The 27,124-nt window shown below is 37.0% G+C and overlaps 1 protein-coding gene across 1 annotated transcript in view; it reads left to right on the forward strand.

The window, feature by feature from the left end:
• The window catches only part of GPAT3 (glycerol-3-phosphate acyltransferase 3), a 60,757-nt gene that overhangs the window by 24,173 nt on the left and 9,460 nt on the right, over positions 1 to 27,124 (forward strand). The window contains exons 3-8 of the mRNA XM_077882757.1: positions 14,015 to 14,285; positions 17,551 to 17,625; positions 18,139 to 18,228; positions 20,327 to 20,420; positions 25,082 to 25,197; positions 26,816 to 26,871. Of these exons, the coding sequence (XP_077738883.1) occupies positions 14,015 to 14,285; positions 17,551 to 17,625; positions 18,139 to 18,228; positions 20,327 to 20,420; positions 25,082 to 25,197; positions 26,816 to 26,871 (702 nt within the window). The remainder of the gene's footprint in view (positions 1 to 14,014; positions 14,286 to 17,550; positions 17,626 to 18,138; positions 18,229 to 20,326; positions 20,421 to 25,081; positions 25,198 to 26,815; positions 26,872 to 27,124) is intronic.

The following is a 27,124-nucleotide window of genomic DNA, read 5'->3' on the forward strand; positions in this document are numbered from 1 at the left end:
ATCTTGATGAAGTCTCAATAGTTCATTTTTGTATTTCTGTGGTATCTGTTGTTATTTCTCTCTCTTGTTTGTGGTTTTATTTATTTAGATCTTTTCTCTTTTCTGTTTGATTAGTCTGGCTAGGGGTTTATCAATTTTATTAATTTTTTCAAAGAACCAGCTCCTGGTTTCATCGATCTGTTCTATTGCTTTTTATGCTTTAATCTTTATTACTTCCCTACTTCTGTTGGCTTTAGACTTCATTTGTTGTTCTTTTTCTAGCTCCTATATGTGTAAGGTAAGGTTGTGTATTTGAGATTTTTCTTGCTTCTTGAGGAATGCCTGAATTGCTATATACTTCCCTCTTAGGACCGCCCTTGCTGCATCCCAATGGTTCTGAACTGTCATGTTTTCATTTTCATTTGCTTCCATGAATTTTTAATTTCTTCTTTAATTTTCTGGTTGACGCATTCATTCTTTAGTAGGATGTTCTTTAACCTCCATGTATTTAGGGTCTTTCCAAATTTTTTCTTGCATTGACTTCTAGTTTCATAGTGCTGTGGTTAGAAAATATGCAAGGTATGATCTCAGTCTTTTGGTACTTGTTGAGACCTGATTTGTGACCCGGTATGTGATTGTTCTGGAGAATGTTCCATGTGCATTTGATTTTTTTAAAAAATTTTTATTTATTTATGATAGTCACACACACACACACACACACACACACACACACAGAGGCAGAGACACAGGCAGAGGGAGAAGCAGGCTCCATGCACCGGGAGCCCGACGTGGGATTCGATCCCGGGTCTCCAGGATCGCACCCTGGGCCAAAGGCAGGCGCCAAACCGCGCCACCCAGGAATCCCTCCATGTGCATTTGAAAAGAATGTGTATTCTGCTGATTTAAGATGAAATGTTCTATGTCTGTTAAGACCATCTGGTCCAGTGTGTTATTCAGTGCTGGAGAGTTTTTGATTTTAGTAGGGACAAAGGTTATAAAAGTAAGAATTTTCACAGTGTATGTAGGTTTTCAGATTTCTTATTTCTTTTTTTTCCCCCCCAGGGAAGTAATTATTTTAACTTCAAATATTGATGGTTTAATAATTTCTTAGCCAACTTTATGTTTTATTTCTTTTCCAGTTTATACTTTATTTCTTTCACTTGTCTAATTGTGTTGGCTGCTACTCTGGTCCAGTGCAGAATAGCAGTGATGCTAGTTGCCATTCTGGTTGGCGACAGGCTGTAGTGCCTTCAGTGTCTTTCCAGTAAACACCATGCTGGTTTTGATCCGGCTCTCCATCTTAGGTTAAGTACTTGTTGATTCTTGTTACTTTAAATCAAGAATGAAAGTAGAAATTTTCATGCTGCTTTCTGCAGCATCTTTGGTGATGAATATATTTTTTCTCCTTAGGTGTGTTATGGTGAATTTCATTAATAGCTTCATATTTGAGTCACCTTTGCATTTATGCACTAAACATTACCTGGTCATAATGTGGTGCTGAAAACTGCCAAAGTTGAGGTTAGGCTTCTTGCAATTGATCCTTGAGATCAGTGTATTAGCTACCTACTTACTTCCTCCTTCCCTTCCTCCCTTCCTCCCTTCCTTCTTAGATTTAAATATTTGGTAGAATTTCTAGTAAAACAGTATGGGTCTGGTGCTTATTGGGGGGGTAGGTAAAGTTTTTTTTACTCCCCACACATTATTTCATTTGTACAAATGATTCTTTTTAGAGCATTCATCTCTTGGTGTATTAGCAAGGGTTTGGGTTTTGTTGTTGTTGTTATTGTTTAGAAAACTATTCATTTTGCCCAGGTTTTTATTAAAGTCATTTGTGTAGAACTTTGTGCAAAGTTGTTTCTTATGATTTTTTTTGTTTCTTATGATTTTTATAATTTTCTGTTTATGTTATTCTCCTTTGTAAATTATTATTTTATATTACATGTGGGTTTCTCCTCTGCCCCTATTTTACTTTTCTTAATTGGATTAATTGGTGGGATATATAGGTGCTTAAAATAAACTTTATCCTTTTTATGAAAAAAATTAAAATGAAATAAAAAGTTGAATGTCACTCTTAAATGTGCCAACTGGGGAAACATTACCAGGGGAGAGCATGAGTAGTTTCATAACGAATGCTTTTTTTCGAAATGAGGCCATCATGATGGAGTACCTCTTAGGAAACCAAAGGAAATGCTAAGACAGCATTTATTTTGAGCACATTTCAGATATGCTCAGGTCATGATAGATGTGCTAATATTGCTCCCTTTTCTTTGTCTGGACCTGTTACATGGCATCTAATAATCTAAAGTTTTTCTAAAACAGTTTTGCTGCTACAGGGACACATAAGAAATTTTTATGTAGTGAGGTATTTTTATTTTTTTCATTTTGCTTGTATTCGCATTTTTTTGGTTCGTTTTTCTCTTCAATGTCTCCACTTTCAAAATAAGAGAAACTTCAGACCTTAAAACAACAACCAAATGACGACCTAGCCAACAGCAACCCCTCTAAGAAGTATATTGCTGATTTGATCATCATATAGATAATATGTTATCAATAATAGGTGGAAGTATGCAGAAAGGTGTTAATGTGTGTCTGAATTCTCGATGTTCTAATATTTATTAGTAATAACTGAGTTCTCTCATCTTAAGTATTTCTCCTTCTAAATCAATTTACTTGGCAAGGTGAATGGTTTACCACAGATCTTGCTGCTTGTAGCAACAAAATGACAATACGACTAAGAGGTCAGGGCACAGGCAAGTTTCGTGGGCACCTGAAGCTTATACAATTTGGAGATCCTCTTTAGGTAATACCTAAAGAATGTACAAAATTGGGTGTGGGACCTTAAAAAGAGCCGTGCAGGTGAGGAGATTGAAGATGAACCTTATTGGCTTCTTGGTCAATCTATCTTTGGCTCAGCGACCTTGAAGTCAAACCTAGAGTCATGGGTGAGGGTATAACTGGCTATTGGGACTGTTAGAGAGTTATAGAAGTCACAGAGTCATAATCGGATAGGACAGGCTCCTCCAACAACTTGGACCTGGCTGAACTACAGAACTGGGGGAAGAGCATCAAGTGGGCCACTGCCCAGGGGCTGTTTTTTGTTTGGCTTATCATGGGAAGGCACAGAGACCTCATCAGATGTGTTCCTGGCTCTGAAAGAGTCCTACCCTAGTTTTTTTTTTTTTTAAAGGTGGCTTGCTTTACAATTATCTGGGAAGGATGAATAAGTGTGAGTCAATTAGCGACAACTGCATATCCAGATTAATGGAGGCCTGCATCAAAATTCCATTCCTTCCCTCAAAGGCAGGAGAGACACTAGTAAGGATTGTTACTCAGGGCTTTCTACTTAGCAAGGTGAACTGGGGGTGACATGGAGTCGATGGGAAAGGTCTTACATATTTGGGGCTTGTCAAAAAAGCAGGTGTTGGACAGAGGATGTGCAAATTGAAGCTTTAGGATCTGAGGAAGCAATTAGTTTTGGAGTCACAGAGTTGGCTTCAAATCCTGGTTCTCTTCCTTGTTGTCTTGTGGCCCCAGGCAAGTACCTCACCCTCACCAAGCCTTGGTTTCATCATCTGTAAAATATGGGTGATAAACATCATAGGATTATGGGGATTGTGTAAGTGTAGGTGTCAAAGGTTCAGCCATAGTCTGCCATCAGAAAACATTCAATAAATGTCTGTTGTCTTCTAGTTTAGAATGGGAAATTTAAAAATATTTATGGAAAAAGGTATGATTTCCTAGAGCCTCTAACTGGGATTATAGCTACAAATTGTGGAAACTCTTACATTTTTAAACAACGGAGGCACAATTAACATATATTAAAAGGCACAAATATCAAGTGTTCCGCTAGATGAAGTTTTGGGTATTTATAGACCTATCGAAGAACCTGTGATAGTCCCTCTATAAAGCATACCCCACATCTCAAAAGCTCTCTCAAGCCCCTGCCCGTATGTAGTGCTTACCCCTCAATCCCTATTGTAACCTCTTTTCTGATTTCTGTCATCCATTAATTTTTCCTATTTTTGAAACTCACATGAATGGAATCATATAGTATGTGCTCTTTTGTACCTATTTTTCTACAAAGTATTGTATTTATGAGATTTTTCCATGTTGTTGCATGACTCAGTGAATTTTTTTAATTGCTTAATTGCTTTGGAATTTCCTTATTCAAATACATAATTTGTTTATTCACAGTTATGTTTTTTAAATGATTTTATTTATTTATTCATGAGAGACACAGAGAGAAAGGCAGAGACATAGGCAGAGGGAGAAGCAGGCTCCTGTGAGGAACCCAATGCAGGACTTGATCCCAGGACCCTGGGATCACTACCTGAGCCAAAGGCAGATGCTTAACCACTGAGCCACCCAGGAGTCCTTATTTGTTATTATGTTGATTGACATTTGGGTTGTTTTCAGTTTTAGCCATTAGGAATAAAGCTGCTTTGAACATTTTTGTGAACCTATTTGCTTATTTTGCTAGAGTACATACCTCAAGAGGAATTGAAAGTCATAGGGTAAGTGAGTGTCTACTTACCTGTGTTAGAAACTGCTGACTGGTATTCCAGGATGGTTGTACACTCAGCGTGATGTGTGAGTTCCATCCAGCTGCTCCATAGTTTCTTCAACATTTGGCATTTTGGGCCTTTCCCATTATGGTCATTTTGGTGGATATGTAGTAGTATCTCATTTCGGTTTTTAAAAAATGGCACCTTAAGTGCTTTTCTTTCACTATGTAAAATAATACATGTACTTGACTGAAAAATTAGACATTCTACATGTATAAATAAGAACATTAAAACTCACCCCATGAAATCTTGTTACACAGAAAAGACCTATTTTTTTTTTCTGAGTGTCTTTAGGTTAAAAGTGTTTTTGAAATTACGTGTATAACTACAGGGAAAAAGCATTGTGCTTATCTTCTTGAAACTACTCTATGCTTAAGAACTAATATTTTGATGTATTTCCTTATAGTTTTTTTATCCATTCGTGTATATTTTTAAAAATGTAGTTGACATTTTAGCTTAGTGGGTCTGGGATTGGACCCTGACATCTGTATTTTTGTAGGTTCCAAAGATACTTTTGATGTGCAGCCGTGCTTAAGAGCTGTTGAGTCAGTTTAGCTCCTTTTCCTTTTCCTTTATATTTAGTGTCTGGCCCTCTCTCTATAGTGGCTGACTGACCCACTAAATGAATGAATATTTTTGATTTAGATGAGGAAATTGACTTCCAGTTAAATCAACTTTTTTTTTTTAAAGATTTTATTTGTTTGAGAGAGAGAAAGAAAATGAGTGAGTGAGAGCACAAGAGCAGGGGGAGGGAGAAGCAGACTCCTCACTAAGCAAGGAGCCCAAGGTGGGGCTTGATCCCCAGGACCTTGGGATCATGACCTAAGTTGAAGGCAGATGCTTAACTGATTGAGTCACCCAGGTGCCCTTAAATTTACTTTTCTTTTTTTAAAAAAATTATTTATTCATGAGACACACAGAAAGAGAAGCAGAAACATAGGCAGAGGGAGAAGCAGGATCCTCTAGGGGAGCCTGATGTGGGACTCAATCCCCAGACTCTGGGACTTCCCCCTGAGCCGACAGCAGATGCTCAACCACTGAGCTACCCAGGCATCCCTACTTTTCAAATAAGTTTCTAAAATAGATTTTTTAAAAATACAGCATTCATTTTAAAGATGTAAATAGTACAATTAATCTCTTTATACCCTTCACCCAAATTCAACAAGAATTTACATCATCTCTTTTTCTTTTTCCGTTTTTCCTTTGTGGAAGTAGTTTTGTTTTGTTTTGTTTTTTTAAAGATTTTATTTATTTACTCATGAGAGACACACAGAGAGAGAGGCAGAAACACAGGCAGAGGGAGAAGCAGGATCCACGCAGGGAGCCCAACGCGGGACCCTATCCGGGGTCTCCAGGATCACACTCTGGATCAAAGGCAGCCCCAAACTGCTGAGCCACCCGGGCTGCCCTGTGGAAGTAGTTTCTAATTAACATTTTAATTACAGATGGAGTATGTGAGCAATGTAGTAAATGAGAGATTAGAGATGAGTGATCAGAAACACCATATTCTCACCTTAATGTGTGTCTTTTTACAGAAGCTTTGAAAGACTAATCCTTGATAGTATGCCATTTTACCATCAAGTGCCTCAGTGTATACATCTCAAAAAATTGACTTTTTAAAAAACATAACCCTGACATCATTGTTACATTTAACTAATAACAATAAATTGGATTTTTAAAAAGTACTTAGGAAGGAAAGTAGTGTTAATCAGGAACACACACAGAAAACCTCTGTGAAATAAGCATAGTCAGATCAGCTAATTTATGTGCTAGAAATTATGACTTGACTAATGGCCCAGGAATTTTTTTTCACATAGTATATCTAGAGCTTAGCCTTGTGGTGTTACAGCTAAATTTTTGTGAAAAAAGGTGATAAACTGAGGACTGGAAGCCTGTGCAGTTAAGTGACTGTGTAGTTGATGCGTTGTTGAAAAAAAGGTGATAAAAAGAGGACTGGAAGCCTGTGCAGTTAGGTGACTGTGTATTAATATGTGTGATGATTGATGGAGAAGAATGAGGACAGAGTCTGGTGGTCTGAGGGATCTGCCCTATGCCCTTAGTTGTGAGAACAGTAAAGACTTTTCAGTCTTTAATTACATCTAAGTGATTGCTTGAATATGGGTCTTGTTTCCCACAAACTTGACATGAATATTTCTGTTCTTTAAAACCAGCATCAGTGGTTCACCCCACTCCCACCTCAACCAAGTGCAGTTAATATTTACAATTACTTGGCCTTGGCCTCTTTAATCACATTGATGGGCCAAGAAGGATATTGGGGCATGGTAGGGGTAGAATGTAGGCCTGGCTTTTTTGCCAAGGACGAGAGCCCCTCAGAGGAGCTCCTCATACCAGGAAAAGAACTTCGCTTCCAGTGGTTGGTGCCCAGACAGGTAAACTCCTCCCAGCCCACTTGTTTAAGGGGATATGAACTTTCTTTTTTTTTGATAATGAAGGTAGGATTAATTTAATCTTGTAGTGGATTAATCACTGAAACTGGATTCACAGATACTGCCTCTGGTTCTTTTTTTTTTTTTTTTTTAAATTGTGGTAAGAACACTGAACATGAGATTTATCCTTTTAACAAATTTTTAAGTGGTTAATACAATGTTAACTATAAACAATGTTGGACAACAGATCACAAGTAAATTTTTTAAAAAATTGAAATGTAACACACACAGGCAAGAGCGTAAAATTAAAAATGTACAACTTAATGATTTTCCCGAAGTGAACTTAACTAATGTATCTCTCATTTAGATCAAGAAATAGAATGTTACCAGTACCCCCTGAAAATTCCTGTATCTCCTCTAAGTCACTACAGGGCAAAGGAGTGTATATTTGTTAATTCCAAACCAGATTTAATTTAAAAATTTCTGGTAGAAACAGTGCTAATGGAGATTTCTATTTCATGTGCTACTACTGTATGATCACCTATGTTTTTGGGTTAGTTGGGCTTATGACTGGATAGGATTCTAGCTGAAACAGAAAATTCTAAAAGAATTATCACCCAGAGTTTCCAAGAGAGAGTGTGTTTGAACTCTGAGCTTCTAACTTTTGGATTATAGCCCATTGGCAGATTAAGGATCAGCTCCTCTTTATAAAGCCTATTGTATACGCTTTGGTCTGTAGTGGACTCTTAATTTTCCCTAACTGCTGACCTAGAAAACATGCTTTACATCTGGAGGATGGCAAAACTACTGTGATTTATAAATGGGCAGTCATTCCAAGAGTTCACTTAGCTAATTTAGAGTTAATTATAATTGAAATGGTTTTAACTTCAGGTCCATTTCTTTTAACAGGCTTTTCATAGCTGGTATTATTTATGTACCATGCCTTGCTAACGGCATAGGGCACAGGGCAGCTTGTGCAATTAATCTCTCATATTAGAAAGAGATAGTTTTTCTCATTTTATCTTCATCCAAGCATCGGCCTTGTCAGGTTTGCCAGAGCATTTGGTGTGAGGACAAAGTTCAAATGTTTATGGCTTTACTATTTTGAAGCTGACTTATGAAACAAAAGGAAGTCAGGGTTTTATCAATTTAAGAAATGTAGGTTGCTCTAAAGGAACAGTACTGACTTGTTAGTTATAAAACTAGGTTTCCATAATGACAATAAAAACTAATATCAAAATTGTGTCTGTGCTAGTTAAATCTGATATGTCTATATCTAGATTTGGAAGACTTTAGTCTACTTATGAACATTTCTTGGTGCCAAAAGAAGTATTTCCTCTTTTTCCTTCTAATCTGTACTTTGATGCCTGTTACATAGTGTGCCCTGTATGTAGACTGAATTAAATTTGTCTTTCTTTTAGAAGGTATGCTTAGGGTAAATTGAATCAGTAATTCTGACCCTCAATAGTCAGTATAATTTAGGAAGGAAGTAATATGTTAAATTCAGTACTTCTTTTGACATCTAATTTTATAATAATACCCATATTTAGATTTTGTTTGCCTTATTAAAGAGCTTCTAAGCTGGTACTTGCTCTTTTACAATATAGATTTTCATCTTAGGAACAATTGTTAGTTCCATGTAACTTTTTTGTTGCTGTTGTTATAGCACATGTGTAGCTACTACTTAGTTTAATAAATAAAACTTTATAGAAACAGTCAAATTCTACTGTGTATGCCTTCCTGATCCCATTACCCTGTCAACCCCTGATACTACTACTTTGATTTTCATGTTTATTATTTTTATGCATATTTTCATACTCTCCCTATACATATGTATATTTTTAAACAATACATGGTATTTACTGTTTTGCATTATTTAAACTCTATAAAAATATCACCTTCCACCTATCATTCTGAGTTGTTTGTTCATGTTGATGTTTTAAATTATCTAAGTTGGTAATTAATTCTTTTAATTGATGATTTCTTTTAGCTCTTATACAGTATACACTGTATGTACCCACCTTTTTTTATATGAGCTTCCTTTTATTATTTTATTATTTTATATGAGTTTTCCTCTATTATTTGTTTTACTGATATAATTAATACAAAATATTAGTTTTAAGTTTACAACATAAAGCTTTGATATTTGTATATATTGCTATATATCCATCTATCTAATGCTTATTTATTTATTTATTTATTTATTTATTTATTTATTTATTTAAAAAAAGATTTTATGGGCAGCCCGGGTGGCTCAGTGGTTTAGCGCCACCTTCAGCCCAGGGCCTTATCCTGGAGACATGGGATCAAGTCCTATGTCAGGCTCCCTGCATGGAGCCTGCTTCTTCCTCTGCCTGTGTTTCTGCTTCTCTCTCTCTCTGTCTGTCTCTCATGAATAAATAAATAAATAAAATCTTTAAAAAAATTTTATTTATTTATTTTTGACAGAAGGATAGAGAGAACCAAAGAACACAAGAGAGAGCAGCAGAGAGAGAGGGAGAAACAGGCTCCCCACTGAGCAGGGAGCCCAACGCAGGGCTCAATCCCAGGGCCCTGAGATCATGACTTGAGCCAAAGGCAAGCTCTCCACCAACTGAGCCACCCAGGAGCCCTCTAATGTACCTCTAGATTGCTATTGCAAACAATGTGGCAAAATGTTTTTATATATGTCTACTTCTGCACAATTTTATAGGAATCTGTAGAGTATAATTGAAAAGTTCTTTTTTTTTTTAAGGTGAAATGGAAATAATAAATGTGGAAGAAGTGAGAAAATACCATTTTAAAAGATACATAGTGAGGGGCCTGGCTGGCTCAGTCAGTTAAGTGTCTGCTTTCGGCTCAGGTCATGATCTGGGGATCCTGGGATCCAGCCCCACATCCAATTCTCTGCTGAGTGGGGAGCCTGCTTCTTCCTCTGCCTCTGCTGCTCTCCCTTGCTCCTACTCTCTCTATCTCAAATAAATAAATAAATACATACATACATACATACATAAAATCTTAAAGAAAAAAAAGACACATACTGCCTATTTATTCAGGCAAGAACCATCAAAGCTGTTAATACCGGGCAGCCCGGGTGGCTCAGTGGTTTAGCACCGCCTTAGGCTCGGGGCCTGATCCTGGAGACCGGAGATCAAGTCCCACGTCGGGTTCCCTGCATGGAGCCTGCTTCTCCCTCTGCCTGTGTCTCTGCCTCTCTCTGTCTGTCATGAATAAATAAATAAAATCTTAAAAAAAAAAAAGCTGTTAATACCACTGGGTGAAGGTTTGAGGAGCAGGATATTTCTGTAGTTTCAAAGTATCTCTCCTTTATAGATACTTATAGATAATAATTCTCCACTTACTAATCAAAAAGAGAAAAAAAGTAACTTTGCAGTATAAATTTGGTAATAACTGACTACCCTAAACCAAGCGATCAAAGTTAAATGTCACCAATCATGGAACAAACAGATCACATGTTCCCAATGTGATGCACCGAAAAGGATACATCATTTACGTATTATTCCTGCCCAAAGTGTACAACCTGCATCTAATCATGAGGAGACATCAGATTAACCCAAATTAAGAGCCATCCTATAAAATAGATGGCTTGTACTCTTAAAAAATGCCAATGTCGGGATCCCTGGGTGGCGCAGCGGTTTAGCGCCTGCCTTTGGCCCAGGGCGCGATCCTGGAGACCTGGGATCGAATCCCACGTCGGGCTCCCGGTGCATGGAGCCTGCTTCTCCCTCTGCCTGTGTCTGCCTCTCTCTCTCTCTCTCTCTCTCTCTCTGTGACTATCATAAATAAATAAAAATTTAAAAAATGACAATGTCTTAAAAAACAAAGAAAGGCTGAGAAACTTTTTCATATAATAAGGGGATTATAGAGATGACATATAAATATAATGATCCTTGGTTGGATCCTGGGCCAGAAAAAAAGGATGTGAAGCAAAAAATGATATGAAGAATGATTGTGAAAATTTGAATAAGGTCTGTACATTCGATACTAGTTTTGCAGTAAGGTCCACTTTCATGATTTTGACAATTTTATTGTTATTTAATAAATAAAACTTCGTGTCTTGAGGAAATCAATGCTGAAATATTTAGAGGTAAAGGGCATGATGTCTGCAATTTATTCTCAAGTGGTTCAGAAAAAAAGTACATTTCATACATGTAGGGATAGAACAATAAAGCAAATGTGACAAAGTGTTGGCAATTCATGAATCTGGGTAAAGTGAACTATCATTGTGACTTTTCTGCATATTTGAAATTATTAAACGAAAGTCTTCCTGAGTTATACCTGGAAGTAGAATTGCTGGGTCTCTGGCTATGAATATCTTTAAATTTACTAGTTGGTACCGAATTGTTTCCCAGTATGGTTATACTAATTACATTCCAATTGTCCAAATTTTCACCAACACTTGATTCTACTCGATTTATTATTATTTTTATTTTTTTTATTCTACTCGATTTAAAATTTGCATCAGTCTTTATGTGTATAAGACAGTATTTCATTGTTTTTCTTTGTGTTTTTCTGCTTATGGTGAAGTTGAACATCTTTTAAAATGTGTAATCATTAAAGCTTACTCTTTTTATGAATTGTTTACCATATATATGTATTTATATATATATATTTATATTTACCTTTTCTTCTTGTCTTTTTTGTATGTCTTAATATATTCTGGAAATTAATCCTTTGTCAATTAGGTGTATTGCAGTCACCCACATATCTTTGAAAGAGGCTTAACAAAAATATAAAATTGAATTTTTTTTAGGTGAGTTACACAGAATTAAGTAGGTCAGGGAGCATAGAGAATATTGCACATCAAGTGGGTAGGGGCTGAGGCCTGGCCCCTGTTTACAGATCTCTTCTCTTTGGCTCAGTTAAATAATGAGGCAACTTGAACTTGCATTCTTATCTCTTACCCCTCCGCAAAAGGTTATTTTTAGAAGGGCTATCCTCTGTCTCAAATGTGTTTCATTCTGAGATTGGCTGAATAACTTGTTCTTCCCTCCCCTTCTAGACTTAAAAAACCCCACAAAACCCTACACATTGCTAAATAATGAAACTCTTGCACTGCTGAGTATTGGCAAGTACTTGGATTGAGTAACCTGCTCTGAGATATTGCAGCATCCACAGAGCAAGAGGGTAATTCAGTAGTGACACTGTCTTGGTTCATCCTCTCATAGGAATCAAATACTTTTCAGAGAGGGTGAGAAAAGGTTAAACCACTTAGACTTGATGATGGGAAAAGATAATCTAATCACCCAGGAGCTTATTTTACTGCTCTAATTCTTAAGGTGATAAGATATTGGATTTGCATGTTGGTAAAAACAAACAAACAAAAACTACCCACAAAACCCAAAAGTAAAATCATGAAACTTTAGCCTGATAAAAAAACTAAAACTTTTTTCACCTCCTATTTCATAAAGGAGGACACCAAGTTAGGTGACTTATCTAGTGGTAAGTGATAGAGCTGGCGTTTATCCTTTTTTTTTTTTTTTTAAGATTTTATTTATTTATTTATTTTGAGAGAAAGGGAACATAAGTGAGGGGAGATGGAGAAGCAGACTTGCTGAGCATAGAGCCCAATGTGGGGCTTGGAAGGCAGACAATTAACCGACTGAGCCACCCTGGAGCCCCACAGCTGGTGGTTTTCCTAAGCAGAACTTGACTTTGAATTCCAGGTCCTCTTTACTTTCTACTCCAGTGCATTCATTATGCTGCCATTCCTTTTTAAAGCTTCTATGGATGCACGTACATGTATGTTCTCCAGAGGATGGGTAACATAGCCCTCTCCATTCTCATTGATTTCCAAGTAAACTGGCAAGTGAAAAATCAAAGGGGATCTTCTTTTAGGGAATTTAATATCTTAATCTCCCAAAAGAAAAGACTTTTCTAATTTAGGAAGTAAATTCCTTTGCGACACACCCCAGGGGGACAATTGGATAGTTATGTCATTGTGTATGCAGCTACTCTTTATTTGAAGATCTTCTCATCTGTGATCCTTATTTAGTAGTCAGAACTGGGTGGCAGTGGCCATTTTTTTCAATTTATAAAATTTATGCTATGTTAAAAATCCTTGAATTATTTTCTTTATAGGAAAGAAGTAACAGCATAAAGAGGAACATCTAATTGTATTGCCCAGAGATAACCACTTAATGTGGCCTTCTTGACATTTTTTCTATGTATATATATTTCATAAAGTTAAAACTAGTTTTAAATCCTGCCTTTTTTCACTTAACAGTAAGGTATTTATTAATTACAGTATCTATTAGATGCATTGTATCTTGTTATCTGGATTCATTATAATGGGAAATGCTACAGTGAACACTCTTGCCTACATTTCTGATTATTTTCTTATGATAGTTTCCTAAAATTGGAATTATTGAATCATCAGCAAACCGATTCTTAGCCTCTTCATGCCAAAGGGATTTTGACAAACTTTGACTACTAGTTTTAGTTCCACACTCATACACATTGAGTATGAAAATAACTTATTTCTGTCATTGAACTTTATCATTAAAAATGTTGCTGATTTGATGATGTAAACTGGCCAATCTTTGTCTAATTCACATTTCTTTGATTACTAGTGAAAGGTTTTGGTATATTAACTATTAGTGTTTCTATGAATTCAGTTCATGACCTTGAGACTGATTTTCTCATTAAATCATTTTTACATATTAAAAATATCAGCCTTTTGCCATTTGCAGTAAATACCTTTTGCCATTTTGCTTGCTTTTGGCTTTATGGTTTTTGTCAGGGAAAAACAAAAGGTTTTATTTTCACACAATCTAGATCTATACTTGCAGAGAGTTTGTTCTGTAACTTCTTTTTCACTAATGGTGTGAAGAGAGGAAATGCAACAAGAAAAGGGTCAGGACCGCATTTCTTTCTAATGAATTAAAGTCATTGGATAGAAGCCATTTTATGCAGACTGAGTGATTTCACCTCTTTTCCCACTGCAATTGTTTGTCTTTTATTTTTGAAGTCGGCTTCATATAACCCATTAAATTTGTTGACTTGTCTTCTGCACAAAATTGCCCCATTGGTCAGTTCTTGTGTCCTATAGCATTTTCTCATGTCCTGATGCTTTCTTTTAAGGTATTATCCAAAGAGATGAGTCACCCATGGAGAAAGGGCTCTCTGGTCTGCGAGGAAGGGACTTTGAGCTCTCTGATGTGTTTTATTTCTCCAAGAAGGGCTTGGAAGCCATTGTAGAAGATGAAGTGACCCAGAGGTTCTCCTCAGAGGAGCTAGTGTCATGGAATCTCCTCACAAGAACCAATATAAATTTCCAGTACATCAGTCTGCGGCTCACCATGGTGTGGGTACTGGGCGTCATAGTACGCTACTGTGTCCTTCTGCCCCTGAGGTATGTCTCCTGCCTAGTAATTGATGGTATAATTGGTTCAGCTTTCTTTTTAAGTCATGTATGTAATGTTCTCATGAGAGTATTATGGCACTAGTCTCACTCTTTCCAACCACCTGCAAAATACCACCAAATGTGACCTCCACAGGAACATGTGAAGTATCTATTCTTCTTTCATATTTTCCCCAAATGAAGATGTGTATTAAGAGTCTAATATATATCAATCTGGATCCATGTTGTTCTTTCAGTCATAAATAATTTAGGGATAAGGGCACCTGTGTGGCTTAGTCATTTGGGCACCTGCCTTCCACTCAGGTCCTGGGATCGAGCTCTGCATTAGATTCCCTGCCTAGTCGGTGCTTCTCCCTCTCCCCCTGCCCATGCTCGCTTGCTCTGTATCAAATAAATAAATAACATCTTTAAAAAAGATAATTTGAGGATAGTAGAAAAGGTAAGTTAGGAAAAAGAAGAGAGGATTTATAGTTTTGCATTCACCAAAGTGTCAGCCAAGCTGTAACTGCCATTCTTTGCTGGTCTGTAGCAGTTCATAGTTGCACAGGAGAGAAAAAATTCCTGAGAATGGTTACCACATGGCAGGGAGCCATTCACGGGACTGAATTTGTTCCATCTAGTTCCATTATGATGAACTTTTCTTATTTAAAGTTTGCCATCTGTGTCCTCTTCTGATTCTGCCTAATGAGGAGGTACTTTCAAGTCCAGTTTATTAGAAACATAGTGGGGAACATAAGAGTAGCAGAGGTGACGCTGGGCAATGGGATGAAGCATGAGGGAGCAAGGTGTGCCTAGCATGGTAATAGCAGGTAGTAGGCATGTGTATCAGTCACAATATTGCCATTGATTATCTTGTTTATTTCCCTTGGCAGAACCTTGGCATCCCCTCAGTAGAGCTTTCTGGGCAGTTGCTATCAGCCACCTTAAATTGGCACATGACTTGAAACCGCTCAACCATCCCTAGGGTGACCTATACTTGCCTCATTTAGGTTTATTACAAGTGAAGAGATTGCTTAAGTAGAGGCAAAGGCACATTTCTAAACTGTGTGTGTGTGTGTGTGTGTGTGTGTTTTGACCCATATTGCTGATTTGCCAGTTGGGGCATGGGATGTCTTTTGGGAATCATTTCAACTGTGCTATCAAAGTGAAATTCAGTGTTTCGCATATAATTTTGCTTGAACCCTAAACCAGTGTTCTCAACTGGGGGTTCATGTACTCTGAGCATGTGCAAAAGTATCCACTAGTATGCACGAAGGAAATATTTGAGCTTTTATTTATTAGACATGTCTAGTCTCTTTATTTTTTTTGTCTATTTATAATTAGGGCTTCCATTTATTCTATTTTTATTCTTAAAAAGAAATGAACCTTCAATAAGATTGACTATAGAGATTATACACGTGCACTTGTCCACGAGTCAGGCACTGTATTCAAAGCCACCTCAAACTAGAGTATTTTGCAGGTCCAGGTATTTGAGATGCCCTCATTTGTTGGTTAGCTTTCTTCCACTGTGGGGGCCAGTAAATGGTGTTAGGATTCCATTATCTACTTAGACTAAACTAATGCTCACAGACTCAAGAAGTAACAGAAGATTCTTACAAAGAAACCACAGATGTAGGATAATCCAGTAGCGTAAGCACCCAAGAAGAATAAGGAAATGTCAGAATTGAGACTCCTATACTTAGTACATCCTCTTCACTGTGAAAGAATTACTGTGTAAATGCTTTAGAAGATGAGCTGTTGCTCCAAAGTGAACACTCAAAAAGCAGATCATGCTAAAATCAATGGTATTGATGGTAGCACAACTCTGTGAATATGCAGAAAACCATTGACTACTTTATAAATGGGTAAATTGCATGATAGGTAAATTGTATCTCAGTAAAACTCTTAAAAAACACAGATTGTGGCTGAAAACTTGTGACATCTATGAAAATTCTCATGTTGTCTCACTAAACTGGAAACCAGAATTTTTTGCCTATTAATCTTGTAAATAAAACCTTTCAAGAATTTTGAACCTAGTTGTTAAACATGTTCAAATGTAACCCCTTCTGGTTTCATGTGTAGGAACAAATGATTCCCAGTAGGGCAAGATAGCAAAATGTTATTTTAAAACTTTTGCATAACTGATGATTTATCTATCGCATCAGTGGTTGGTATGAAAATATGGCACCGAAAGAAAACTAAATCTAGCCTTCAATTGTTCTGTCCAAAGGTCTTATACCAAGACTTCAACAAGTTTTTTTTAAGGACTTTAATGAGGTTTAACACCTTAACAATGCATTTAGAAGGAAGCCCCATTTATTCTGAAAGACTTTAAATCTCAATTTTATCTTATTGTGTGATTCTACTTACATTTCTGAAAATGACTATATTCTTTTTGAAGTGATTAGAAAGAATGTTATAAGCACCTTTCAAAAATGAGAAAGTGTCTATGTGGAGATTAAAGGTATTGTCAGTGACCTTGTTACTAACTTGTGAGTTACTGTGAATATACTAAGGGGACAACAGATTTGCATGTAGAAAGGATTTCTATATGGTGGTATAACTTGGTGTTCTTATTATGCAAGAGCCTTTCTTGCTATTTGCTATAAATTTTAAATTCCTTTGAGAAAAGTTTGAATTGTACCTCTCTCCCATCATTAAAAAACTCAGAAAAACAAGTAATTTTTAGACCTTTGGAAGATATTTACAATCATACAATGCCCACCAATGTATACTGAAGAAAATAAGATATTTTCAACCTGACATGACTCCTTTATAGAACATAAAGGAGTTTCTTATATTATACAAGAAGCTAATATGAGTATATTTAATATATACTCATTAAAAATAATTCAAAAGAGCAAAAGGGCAAGACTTTTGATTTATTCTTTTCACTAGCTCGCTTAATCCTTTGACAATTACATAGATTGAATTTGGTAGTTTCGTGAATAAATTCCCAGACCTTCTTTAAGCATCTATAAACTAGTTATATGCTTGATGTTCAACTAATATATGCTTACTGTTATTTTGAAAATGGTATCATACTCTACATATTATTTTGAAACTTATTTTGCTTTTTTTCTCACAAAATACCAAAGACCATTCTTCTGTGTCAGAATCTATAGATTTACCTAATTCTTTTAATGGCAGCACCATATTCCATATTTAGACATTCCATGACTTACTTATAGTTTGATTATTTCTGAACTTTTAGATGATATATCTTGCCTTTTACTATGCAATTAACTTTTGCATTACGTTTTCTTTTCTTTTTCAGGGTTACTTTGGCTTTCATTGGGATCAGTTTGTTGGTTATAGGAACTACACTGGTCGGACAGCTGCCAGATGGCAGGTGGGAAATGTTTCCTTCTACTCAGCCAAAAATAGGATTGTCCCTTTCCTTAGCTGTGTCTACAAGAAGAATATTTGATTCAAATTTATGGCCTCCACACACTTGTTAACATTTTGCTTACTTTGTATTCATAGTCTTTATTTGATTTGCCATCACACTTTGATATAAATGGTGAGAAATCGTTTTTCAAAGAGGAAATGAAGAGGAGAAAGGAAATGGACTGAGGGACTCATGGAAAACAACAGTCTTACCATATGGTCAAGCTTACCAGGCTGAGACCAAAAAAGCTCCAGCTTATCTTGGTCAGGGATTTATCATGACAGTCTTGTAGGGTGAGATCTATTTTTCATGAAAGTTTTGTCCTAAATGCCTCAATGAGACTTTAAGAGTTGAAACTGTGCTTGTGTTTCAGAACACAGTATGCTGCTGTGAAGGAGCACATGGAAGCTCTTACTGTATTGTTTCTTAGGAGTGCCCAGAACCGCACCATGAAATGTTTTCTCTTTCTTGCAGCCTCAAAAACTGGCTGAGTGAACTGGTCCACCTGACATGCTGTCGGATCTGTGTGCGAGCCCTCTCTGGCACCATTCATTATCATAACAAGTGAGTGTCCACTGGCTTCCACCTGGCTTTCTGTGCATAAATCCAGGCTCTAACTGACAGTAGTGGGTGGAGAAAGCAGGTGAAGTCAGAGTACTGCCAGTATGTTCATCCCTGCTGCTTAGAATGGTTTTGTATGAAAAACTTGCAAAAAGCCATCCACTTGCAGAAGGAATGTAAAAATAGTGTAATGACACTTAGTAATTGAGCATTTATGGTGTGCAGGCCACGTCATATATGCTTCTTATAGGTCATCCTACGAGAAAGGTGTCATTGTCCTGTTTTACAGGTGAAGAGGGGAATCTCTGGGATTTGTCTAGGGTCCCGTAGATAGTTTGTGGCAGAGCCTGATGTGGGACTTGATCCCGGGACCCCGGGACCCTGGGATCATGACCTGAGCCAAAGGCAGATGCTCAATCACTGAGCCACCCAGGCGCCCTGAGGTCTGGTTTCTAATCTCAGTCCTGCCGTTTCGAAGTTTCATAACTGACCCTTCAGACAGAACACACTTTGCTTCCCTCCCTGCAACCATAGAGGATAATGGTACCTAACTGAAGTTATTAGCTGATAGAAGTAATTTTGATTACTTTTGAATTACTTTTCTTTTAACTCAATTTTATTATTATTGTTTTTTTTACATTTAACTTCATTGATTTAAAAGTTCTAGAAAGCCTCTCTTTTTTGTTGACTGGATCTTTCTGTCTCATTTGTTGAAGGGAGACATTATCTCCTGTGGCTTTACCATGTGTTACCAACATAAAATGCCCCTTAAGTTTCTAAAATTAGGGATACCTGGGTGGCTCACTAGTTGAGCATCTGCCTTCAGCTTGGGGTGTGATCCTGGGGTTCTAGGATCGAGTCCTGCATCTGGCTCTCTGCTTCTCCCTCTGCCTGTATTTCTGCCTCTCTCTTTGTGTCTCTCATAAATAAATAAATAAAATCTTGGGATGCCTGGATGGCTCAGTGGTTTGGCGCGTGCCTTTGGCCCAGGGCGTGACACTGGGGTCTCAGGATCGAGTCCCATGTCAGGCTCTCTGCATGGAGCTTGCCCTCTTCCTCTGCCTGTGTCTTTGCCTCTCTCTCTCTCTCTCTCTCTCTGTGTGTCTCTCATGAATAAATAAATAAATAAATAAATAAATAAATAAATAAATAAAATCTTAAAAAAAGTTTCTAAAATTACAAGATTTTGTCTTTGAGCTGTGAGTTTTGGGATGAGGAGTAGAAGAAATGCTTTGGTAGAACTGTGATCAGAAGAAATACTATCTACAGAAAAGGTGCTTTAATTACATAGAGAGTTCACAACCTAGTATATATAGAATTGCTTCTAATTTTAAGGAACGCATGCTAAAGTTGCTATGCATTTGGTTCTTCTTCTCTGTATTGGGCCAATGAAAACTACTTTGTTTCATTAGTTTCAAATACTGGTTGAACTCTAGGAAAAGGTTGGCAAACTAAATTATGGGTCTAGAGGCCAAATACAGCCTGCCATCTTTTTTTTGTAAATAAAGTTTTATTAGAACACAGCCATGCTCATGCATTTATGTTTTGTCTGTGACTGCCTTTGTGACAAAATAGCAGAGTCCAGTAGTTTTGATAGGAATTGGCTGGCTTGCAAAATCTAAAATATTTATTTTCTGGCCCTCAATAGGAAAAGTTTGCCAACCTCTGCTTTAAGGGGATAAAAGGCAGGAAACTATAGTAAATTTACTCTGTGGTCACTGTGAAACTACTAAAAAGGGATGCTTATGAAGATTGAAATAATAGGAAAATAGTTAAGTGAAATTTGAATATTATAATATTAAAGTTATGGAATCTTTGTAACTCAGTCTAAGATTTTTAAATTTCCTTTTTCATTATAAAAGGAAAATATGACCATTACCAAAAAACAATGTAAATAGATATAAAGGGCAAGTTATTGGCCCCTTCCCCTATACTCTTACCCTACTTCTATCATACTGCCTACCTTTTTAAAATGGGACCAGATATTTTGAAACTCGATTTTTAAATGTACTTTTTAGAGCAAAATAGGGTGAATACATGCTGTTCTGCAAATTAGTAACAATTTTCCAGGTTTACTATTTACCATTGTTTGTGATTGCAGGCAGTACAGACCCCAGAAGGGAGGCATTTGTGTTGCCAATCATACTTCCCCAATAGATGTTTTGATCTTGACAACGGATGGATGCTATGCTATGGTAAGAGCAGCTCAGTGACAGTTCAAGTAAATGCATGTTTTATGGATTATTCAATAAACTTTTAATTTATTTTGGCACAAATTAGAGAGTTTTATATTAGAAAATGAAGGGGTTTTACTACTGTAGCTATATAAATGAACACTACTACATAGTGCAAGAAAAAGAAAGAAAATAGCTATTATATTTAAGGTTGTAAAAAATTGTAAGCTCCTGCCTGGCTGAGTCAGTGGAACATGTAACTCTTGATCTTGGCATTGTGAGTTTGAGCCCCATGTTGGGGGTAGAGGTGACTTAAAAAAAAATCTTCAAAAAAGTAAAAATAAATTAATGGATCAATCTTTTCTTTAAAAAGGTAGTAAAAATGTTAACTCACTGAAACGTAGACATACTTGAGCTTGATAGGACTTTACAAGGTTGATTCTGTCTTGCTTCTAAAATCCCTGCAGTGTTTAATAACACTTTGAGATGTTAAAGTCTTCCTCCTTAGAACTGTGCAAATCCCTTACCAGCCAATTAGTTGTGTCTTCCTTCAGGGAGCCATATACAATTAAAAAAAAATCAGACTTTTTAATGAAGATCAAGCAAGAAAGACAAACATATATGCCACATTGGAATAGAGGGGAAGGGAGAAGAAATGGGTAGGAAATATTAGAAAGGGAGACAGAACATGGAAGACTCCTAACTCTGGGAAACGAACTAGGGGTGGTGGAAGGGGAGGAGGGCGGGGGGGGGGGTGACTGGGTGGTGGGCTCTGAGGAAGACACTTGATGGGATGAGCACTGGGTGTTATTCTGCTGTATGTTGGCAAATTGAACACCAATAAAAAATAAATTTATTATTTAAAAAAATCATTGAGGGGGTTGAAGGCCTTTGTAAAAACTCCTAATTTATTGCCAGATATTTAATCTGTCTAAAATATGAGTTCAGATATATATAACTCTTGGGCAACCACATTTTACTACTTTATTTTGTCTAAGTCATGGAGCCCATTTGGAATCCAGGGAAGCTTTAACTATTTCTAGGAGAAGACTTATGGGAATTGCTAGTTCTTCACCTTGTTTAGGTTAGGCATCAGTTAATAGTTATGCAGCCTTTCTTAAGAAAAACAGGACAGGGCACTTGGGTGCCTCAGTGGTTGAGCCATCTACCCTTGGCTCAGGTTGTGATCCCAGGGTCCTGGGATCAAGTCCCACATCAAGCCTGCTTCTCCCTCTGCCTCTCTCTCTGTGTCTCTCATAAAAAAATAAAAATAAAAATAAAATAAATAAATAAATAAATAAAATCTTAAAAAAAAAGAAAAAAAGAAAAACAATGACATACATATGCATCATGCAAGCATGTCATGATTTTGTTTAAAAGCCCACTCAAGGACCCTTCTGTTAACAATCCTGGGTAGGCCCCAGCACCATTCTGGTCGTAGTAATAATTCTTTGCATTATGTGGACAAGCACTTTCACATCCATTGTATGTGAACTCACAGTAATACAGTGAGATTCAGGCTGATATTTTATTATAGAAGAGAAAGCGAAGGTTTGAGCATTTTAACCAACTTGGCTAATCACGATTTTGTGTCTCTGGGACCATATTCATTCTGTGTCCTGGTCAACAAAAAGTTAAATTGGTGACTGAGTCGTCAGAATTTTGTTGGAATGTTTTATGCTTTTTGATTATGGGTGACTGCAATTATAATATTAGCCACATTTTAGAAAAGCAGAGCTACTGCTAAGTTTCCAGTGGGATAGACATTGGACGCCAATTGGATTTAAGTCAGAGGCAGTAGAGGGCAGAAATGGGAGGAAACTTTATTGCTGACCTCCAAAGGTCACATGTGGCCTCTTCTGGCTAAACATAAACTATATATATATGTGAAGAATATTCAAGAACCCGTCTCAGTGGCTTTTCAAAGTCTTTTTCCCCTCCTAAACAAAGACTTGAACTTTTAAAAAAATTTTAGAAATATTTTCGAGTCATAGAGAGATTGCAATAATAAATATCCATATACCCTTTATTCATATTTACCTGTTAGTAGCATTTTGCTCCATTTGTTTTATCATTTGCATTCTGTGTGCTGTCTTTCTATCTACATAAAAATGTGTGTAAATTATTTATATGTTAATATGTTGATATTTAATATTTATTTCTAATATTAATATAATATTCAAAATTTGGGTCTGTACCAATTCATGCAGTTCATAGGGTTTTTCTTTTTTTCATTTGTATTTAGGTATTTTTATTAATTTGATGCCTCATAGTTTACTGTTTTTAGAAAATATGGAAGTCATTTGTTTTTAAATTTTTAAAAATTAAGGTATAATTGAAATTAGTTTTAGGTGTACAAAAATTCAGTATTTGTATACATTGTAAAATCACAGTAAGTCTAGTTAACATCCATCACCACACATAAAATTTTTTTCTTGTGATGAGAACTTTTAAGATCTACTCTCTAGCAACTTTCAAATGTGCAATACAATATTATTAACCATAGTCCATATACTGTATACCGCATTCCCATGATATAACTAGAAGTTTTACCTTTTGACCCCTTTCATTCATTTTGCCCGCTCCTTGGCATCTCCTCTCCCAACCTCACAACTGCCTTCAATGTATGGGTTTTTTGTTGTTTTTTGGTGGTGGTTTTTGTTTGTTTTAGGTTCCACATGTGAGATCATATAGTATTTGTTTTCCCTCTATCTAGCCTATTAGCATAACGTCTCAAGGCCTAACCATATTGTTTGTGATGGCAAGATTCCATTCTTTTTTAATGGCTGATAAAGTGTGTACACACGTATATCATGTTTTCTTTATCCACTCACTCATCAACAGACGCTTAGGTCATTTCCATACTTGGCTATTGTAAATAATGCTGCAGTGGGCATGGGGGTACATACATCTTTTCAGTTAGTGTTTTCTTTTTTCCTTGGATAAATAACTCAAAGATGGAATTGCTGGATCATAGGGTAGTTCTGTTTTTATTATTGGAGAAACATAAGGTTCTTTCTTGCTTTCCCCCAATCCATATTTGCATCTCCCCTTTTTCATAGTGAATACCCTGGCTCCCAACGTATCTACCTATTTTCTCAATCCTATGATACATCTAAAATTGTTTCAGAATTGCCTCACTGTTTTGCTACACAAATGACTGTTGTAAAAAAAAAAAAAATCCAGGTATTTTGCAGTTCTCTTCAAAGAGAGATAGAGGGTGTGTGGTCAAATACCATCTTTGTACATTTGTTAGGGTTTCCCCTCCTTTCTTCAGTGTTGTTCTTTTATTAGCTTGAAATGCAGTTGGGTTTATTTGTTTCCGTTTGCTTTCGGTTTGCTAGTTCCACCCTTGTTGATTTATTATTGGAAGCTTCTAAATATCAAAACTAAACAATAAAGGTAAATTCTTAATAATGTCACTTCCTCTCTTCATTCTGCTCCATTCCTTCCTACATTTTAGTTTTCCAACTTCACTGCTTTGGATTTTTTTTCTTTTTGTAGAAATAGATATATGTATATATTACTCCTTCTATTTTACACAAGGGGTAGCATACTATATTTGCTCTTTTGCAATTTGCCTTGTTACTTAAGATTGCCTGTGTTGTGAGCATAGCTTGATGTATAGGGATGTTCAATTGCTATGTTATACACCTGAAACTAGGGTGACGTTGTGTCAACTATACTAAAAAAAAAAAAAAAAAAAATTTTTAAAGCCCCAAACCAGGAAAAAACCCCACCCCAGGATCTCTGGGAAGTTATTCCTTACAGAGTAGATCAACTTTACTCTTTTCCCAGCTGCCTGGCACTCTACTGTGTGTATGTAGCATAGTTTATTCATTTGATTTCTTGTGTTTGCATTTAGGTAGTTCCAATATCTCGAAATTACAAGTAATATATAATTAAAACCTTGTGCATATGTATTTTTGTTTTGTTGGAGGTATGTCCTCAGGATAAACTCCTAGAAGTGGAATTATTGAGTTGAAGGATAAATGTCTATGTAGTTTTGATAGATGTTGCCAAATTTCCTTCTACAGGTGTTATAACCTCCCCCTTCCCAAGCAATGTCAGAGTGCCATTTTCTTTCTTCCTAACTTTTTTTTTTTTTTGGAGAGAGATAGAGTGTCAGCAGGGTGGGGGAGCTGGGCAGAGAGAGGGGGAGAGAGAGAATCTTAAGCAGGCTCCCCATCCAGCTCCATCCCATGACCCTGAGATCGTGACCTGAGCCGAAATCAAGAGTCAGACGCTTAACCTATAAAGGTACCGAGGAACCCCTGAGTGCTGTTTTCTTCAGCCTTGGCTCAGAGTGCATTGTTAAGCTTTTGAGTCTTTTCAGTCTGATGAGTGAGAAATTTCAGTGTAGTTTTAATTTGCATTTCTCTTATCTTGACTAAATTGACATACTTTTTAGAGTATAACTAGTGTAGCAATATTTTCAGCTTAAAATCCAAAGATGCTACTAAAGAACACTTTTTCTTATATTTGGCCATTCATGTCCTTTGATTAGACAAAGAACTTAAATCAGTAGAAGGCCGATCTATTCTCTTGTTGGGGAAAAGGAACTTACTGGTTCCTTAAAATAAATAAATAAATAAATAAATAAATAAATAAATAAATAAATAAAAGCTCTCTTTGCCTAGCTGTGCCTTTACATTTTTCCTTTTTTTCTCATGATACTTTAGGTTGGCCAGGTTCATGGTGGGTTGATGGGAATTATTCAGAGAGCTATGGTCAAGGCTTGTCCACATGTCTGGTTTGAACGCTCAGAAATGAAGGATCGACACTTGGTCACTAAGAGGTAAGCAGTGACATTACCCAGTGTCCTTTGGAGTAGCATAAAATCTACTAGTAGCATAAATCTTGGCCCTCCTGCCAAAGAGGGCAGAGCAGTACTCAGGATTAAACCTAAAATATATGGAGCTTTATTTGTGGTTAGCCTTTTCTGCTGAATCACTTGTCTTAGGTACATCTTTTTAAAAAATTTAATTTTGTAGTCATAGTGGGATATATGATGAATTTAGAAGGCCCATGTGTTTGTATTGTTGTGGCCTAGGGATAGTCCAGTCACTGAGTTTTCAGAATTAAAAATTACTACCTTGAAAGTTAAATAAGGGGATCCCTGGGTGGCTCAGCGTTTTGGCCCCTGCCTTTGGCCCAGGACGCAATCCTGGAGTCCCGGTATCGAGTCCCATGTCGGGCTCCCGGCATGGAGCCTGCTTCTCCCTCTGCCTGTGTCTCTGACTCTGTCTCTCTCTATGTCTATCATAAATAAATAAATAAATAAATAAATAAATAAATAAATAAATCTTTTTAAAAAAAGAAAGTTAAATAATTGGTAACTATTTGCTGAGTCAATAGATAGCTGATTGTTTGCTGGGTGTCCATTATCACTTAAATCCATCTAGAGACAGATAGAGCTAATGTTCTTCATGGAACAGAAGGAACCCTTGGGGCTTGGGTTAGAGATGTGCTACCAGAAGCCTTTGTTGGGAAACAGCTTTTTGCCCGAGCCCTTTAACTGAAGGCCCTCTGTTGGTTATTGCTTTTAGAAACATGAAGGCGGGCCATGCTTTTAGTAGTAAAATGAAAAGTGCTTGTTGAAATCTGTTTAAAGTTAGTAAAACTGTGCCCCAGTTTGAGATTATTTAGCATTAGGACACTGGCTGCTGTGAGGTCTCTATCTGAGCCTTACCAGCTTCTGGTAAGCAGTTGGAAATACAGCGCGGGCTGCAGGGAAGGCGGAACCTAAGCCCAGAAGAACTTCTGTCATTCTCAGCTTTATGGTGTCTGTGTCACAGGACAGCTGAACCCTACTCATTTAAGGAGTTTTTTTATACTTAACAGCCGTGAGGCAGACGGGTCCAGTAGTCAGTATTCCCATTTTTCAGATGACAAAATAATAGGGCCGTGGAGAAGGGCACAGACCTGAGGTGAGGGCATCAGAGCCTTGTCTCATGACTACATAGCATTCTTTCTTTCTTTTTTAGAAAATTTATTTATTTGAGAGAGGGAGAGAGAGAGAGAGAGAGAAAGAGAGCACAAGCGGCATCAGGGGCAAAGGGAGAAGCGACTCCCTGCTGAGGAGAGAGCCCAATGCGGGGCTCCATCCTAGGACCTGGCATCATGACTTGAGCCGGAGGCAGACGCCCAACCGACTGAGCCACCCAGCCGCCCCTAGCATTCTTTCTTCAGAGTAGGCTGAAATCGCTTGCTTTGAAATGAGAGAAATTGAACTAGTACAGATAACTGTATGCTTTTTAGAAAAGACCCAACCTGAGTGTATTTCCTTTACTTATTTTCCCCTCCTTATTGCTGTACCATTATATTTGTGCTAGTAGAGTGTCAGGAAGACCAAGGAGGATTCCCACCTCTACCTTTATAAAGGTAGCATTTTGACCTTTTATTTTACTTTACAGACTAAAAGAACACATTGCTGATAAGAAAAAACTACCCATACTAATCTTTCCTGAAGGTAAGAAGGGTGACTGCCTACCAAGCCTTCGTGGATAACAAGTGTGTGAGGCATTGGATTGTTCTAGAATTGGCATTCGTAGTCCAGATCTCTGCTGTTCTGTAGGAAAGAGATGTTCTTCTTTAAGCCAGTAATCCCTTGCTTTTGACATTTGATGGAAGTCGTGATGCCTTTTTCTTCCTTTTTTTTTTTTTTTTGGGAGTCATGGTGACTTTTGATCTTAAATGTCATTTCTGGGTAATGAACTTGGACA

This window comes from Canis aureus, chromosome 33, assembly GCF_053574225.1.
Source record: "Canis aureus isolate CA01 chromosome 33, VMU_Caureus_v.1.0, whole genome shotgun sequence".
Taxonomy (NCBI): Eukaryota; Metazoa; Chordata; class Mammalia; order Carnivora; family Canidae; genus Canis; species Canis aureus.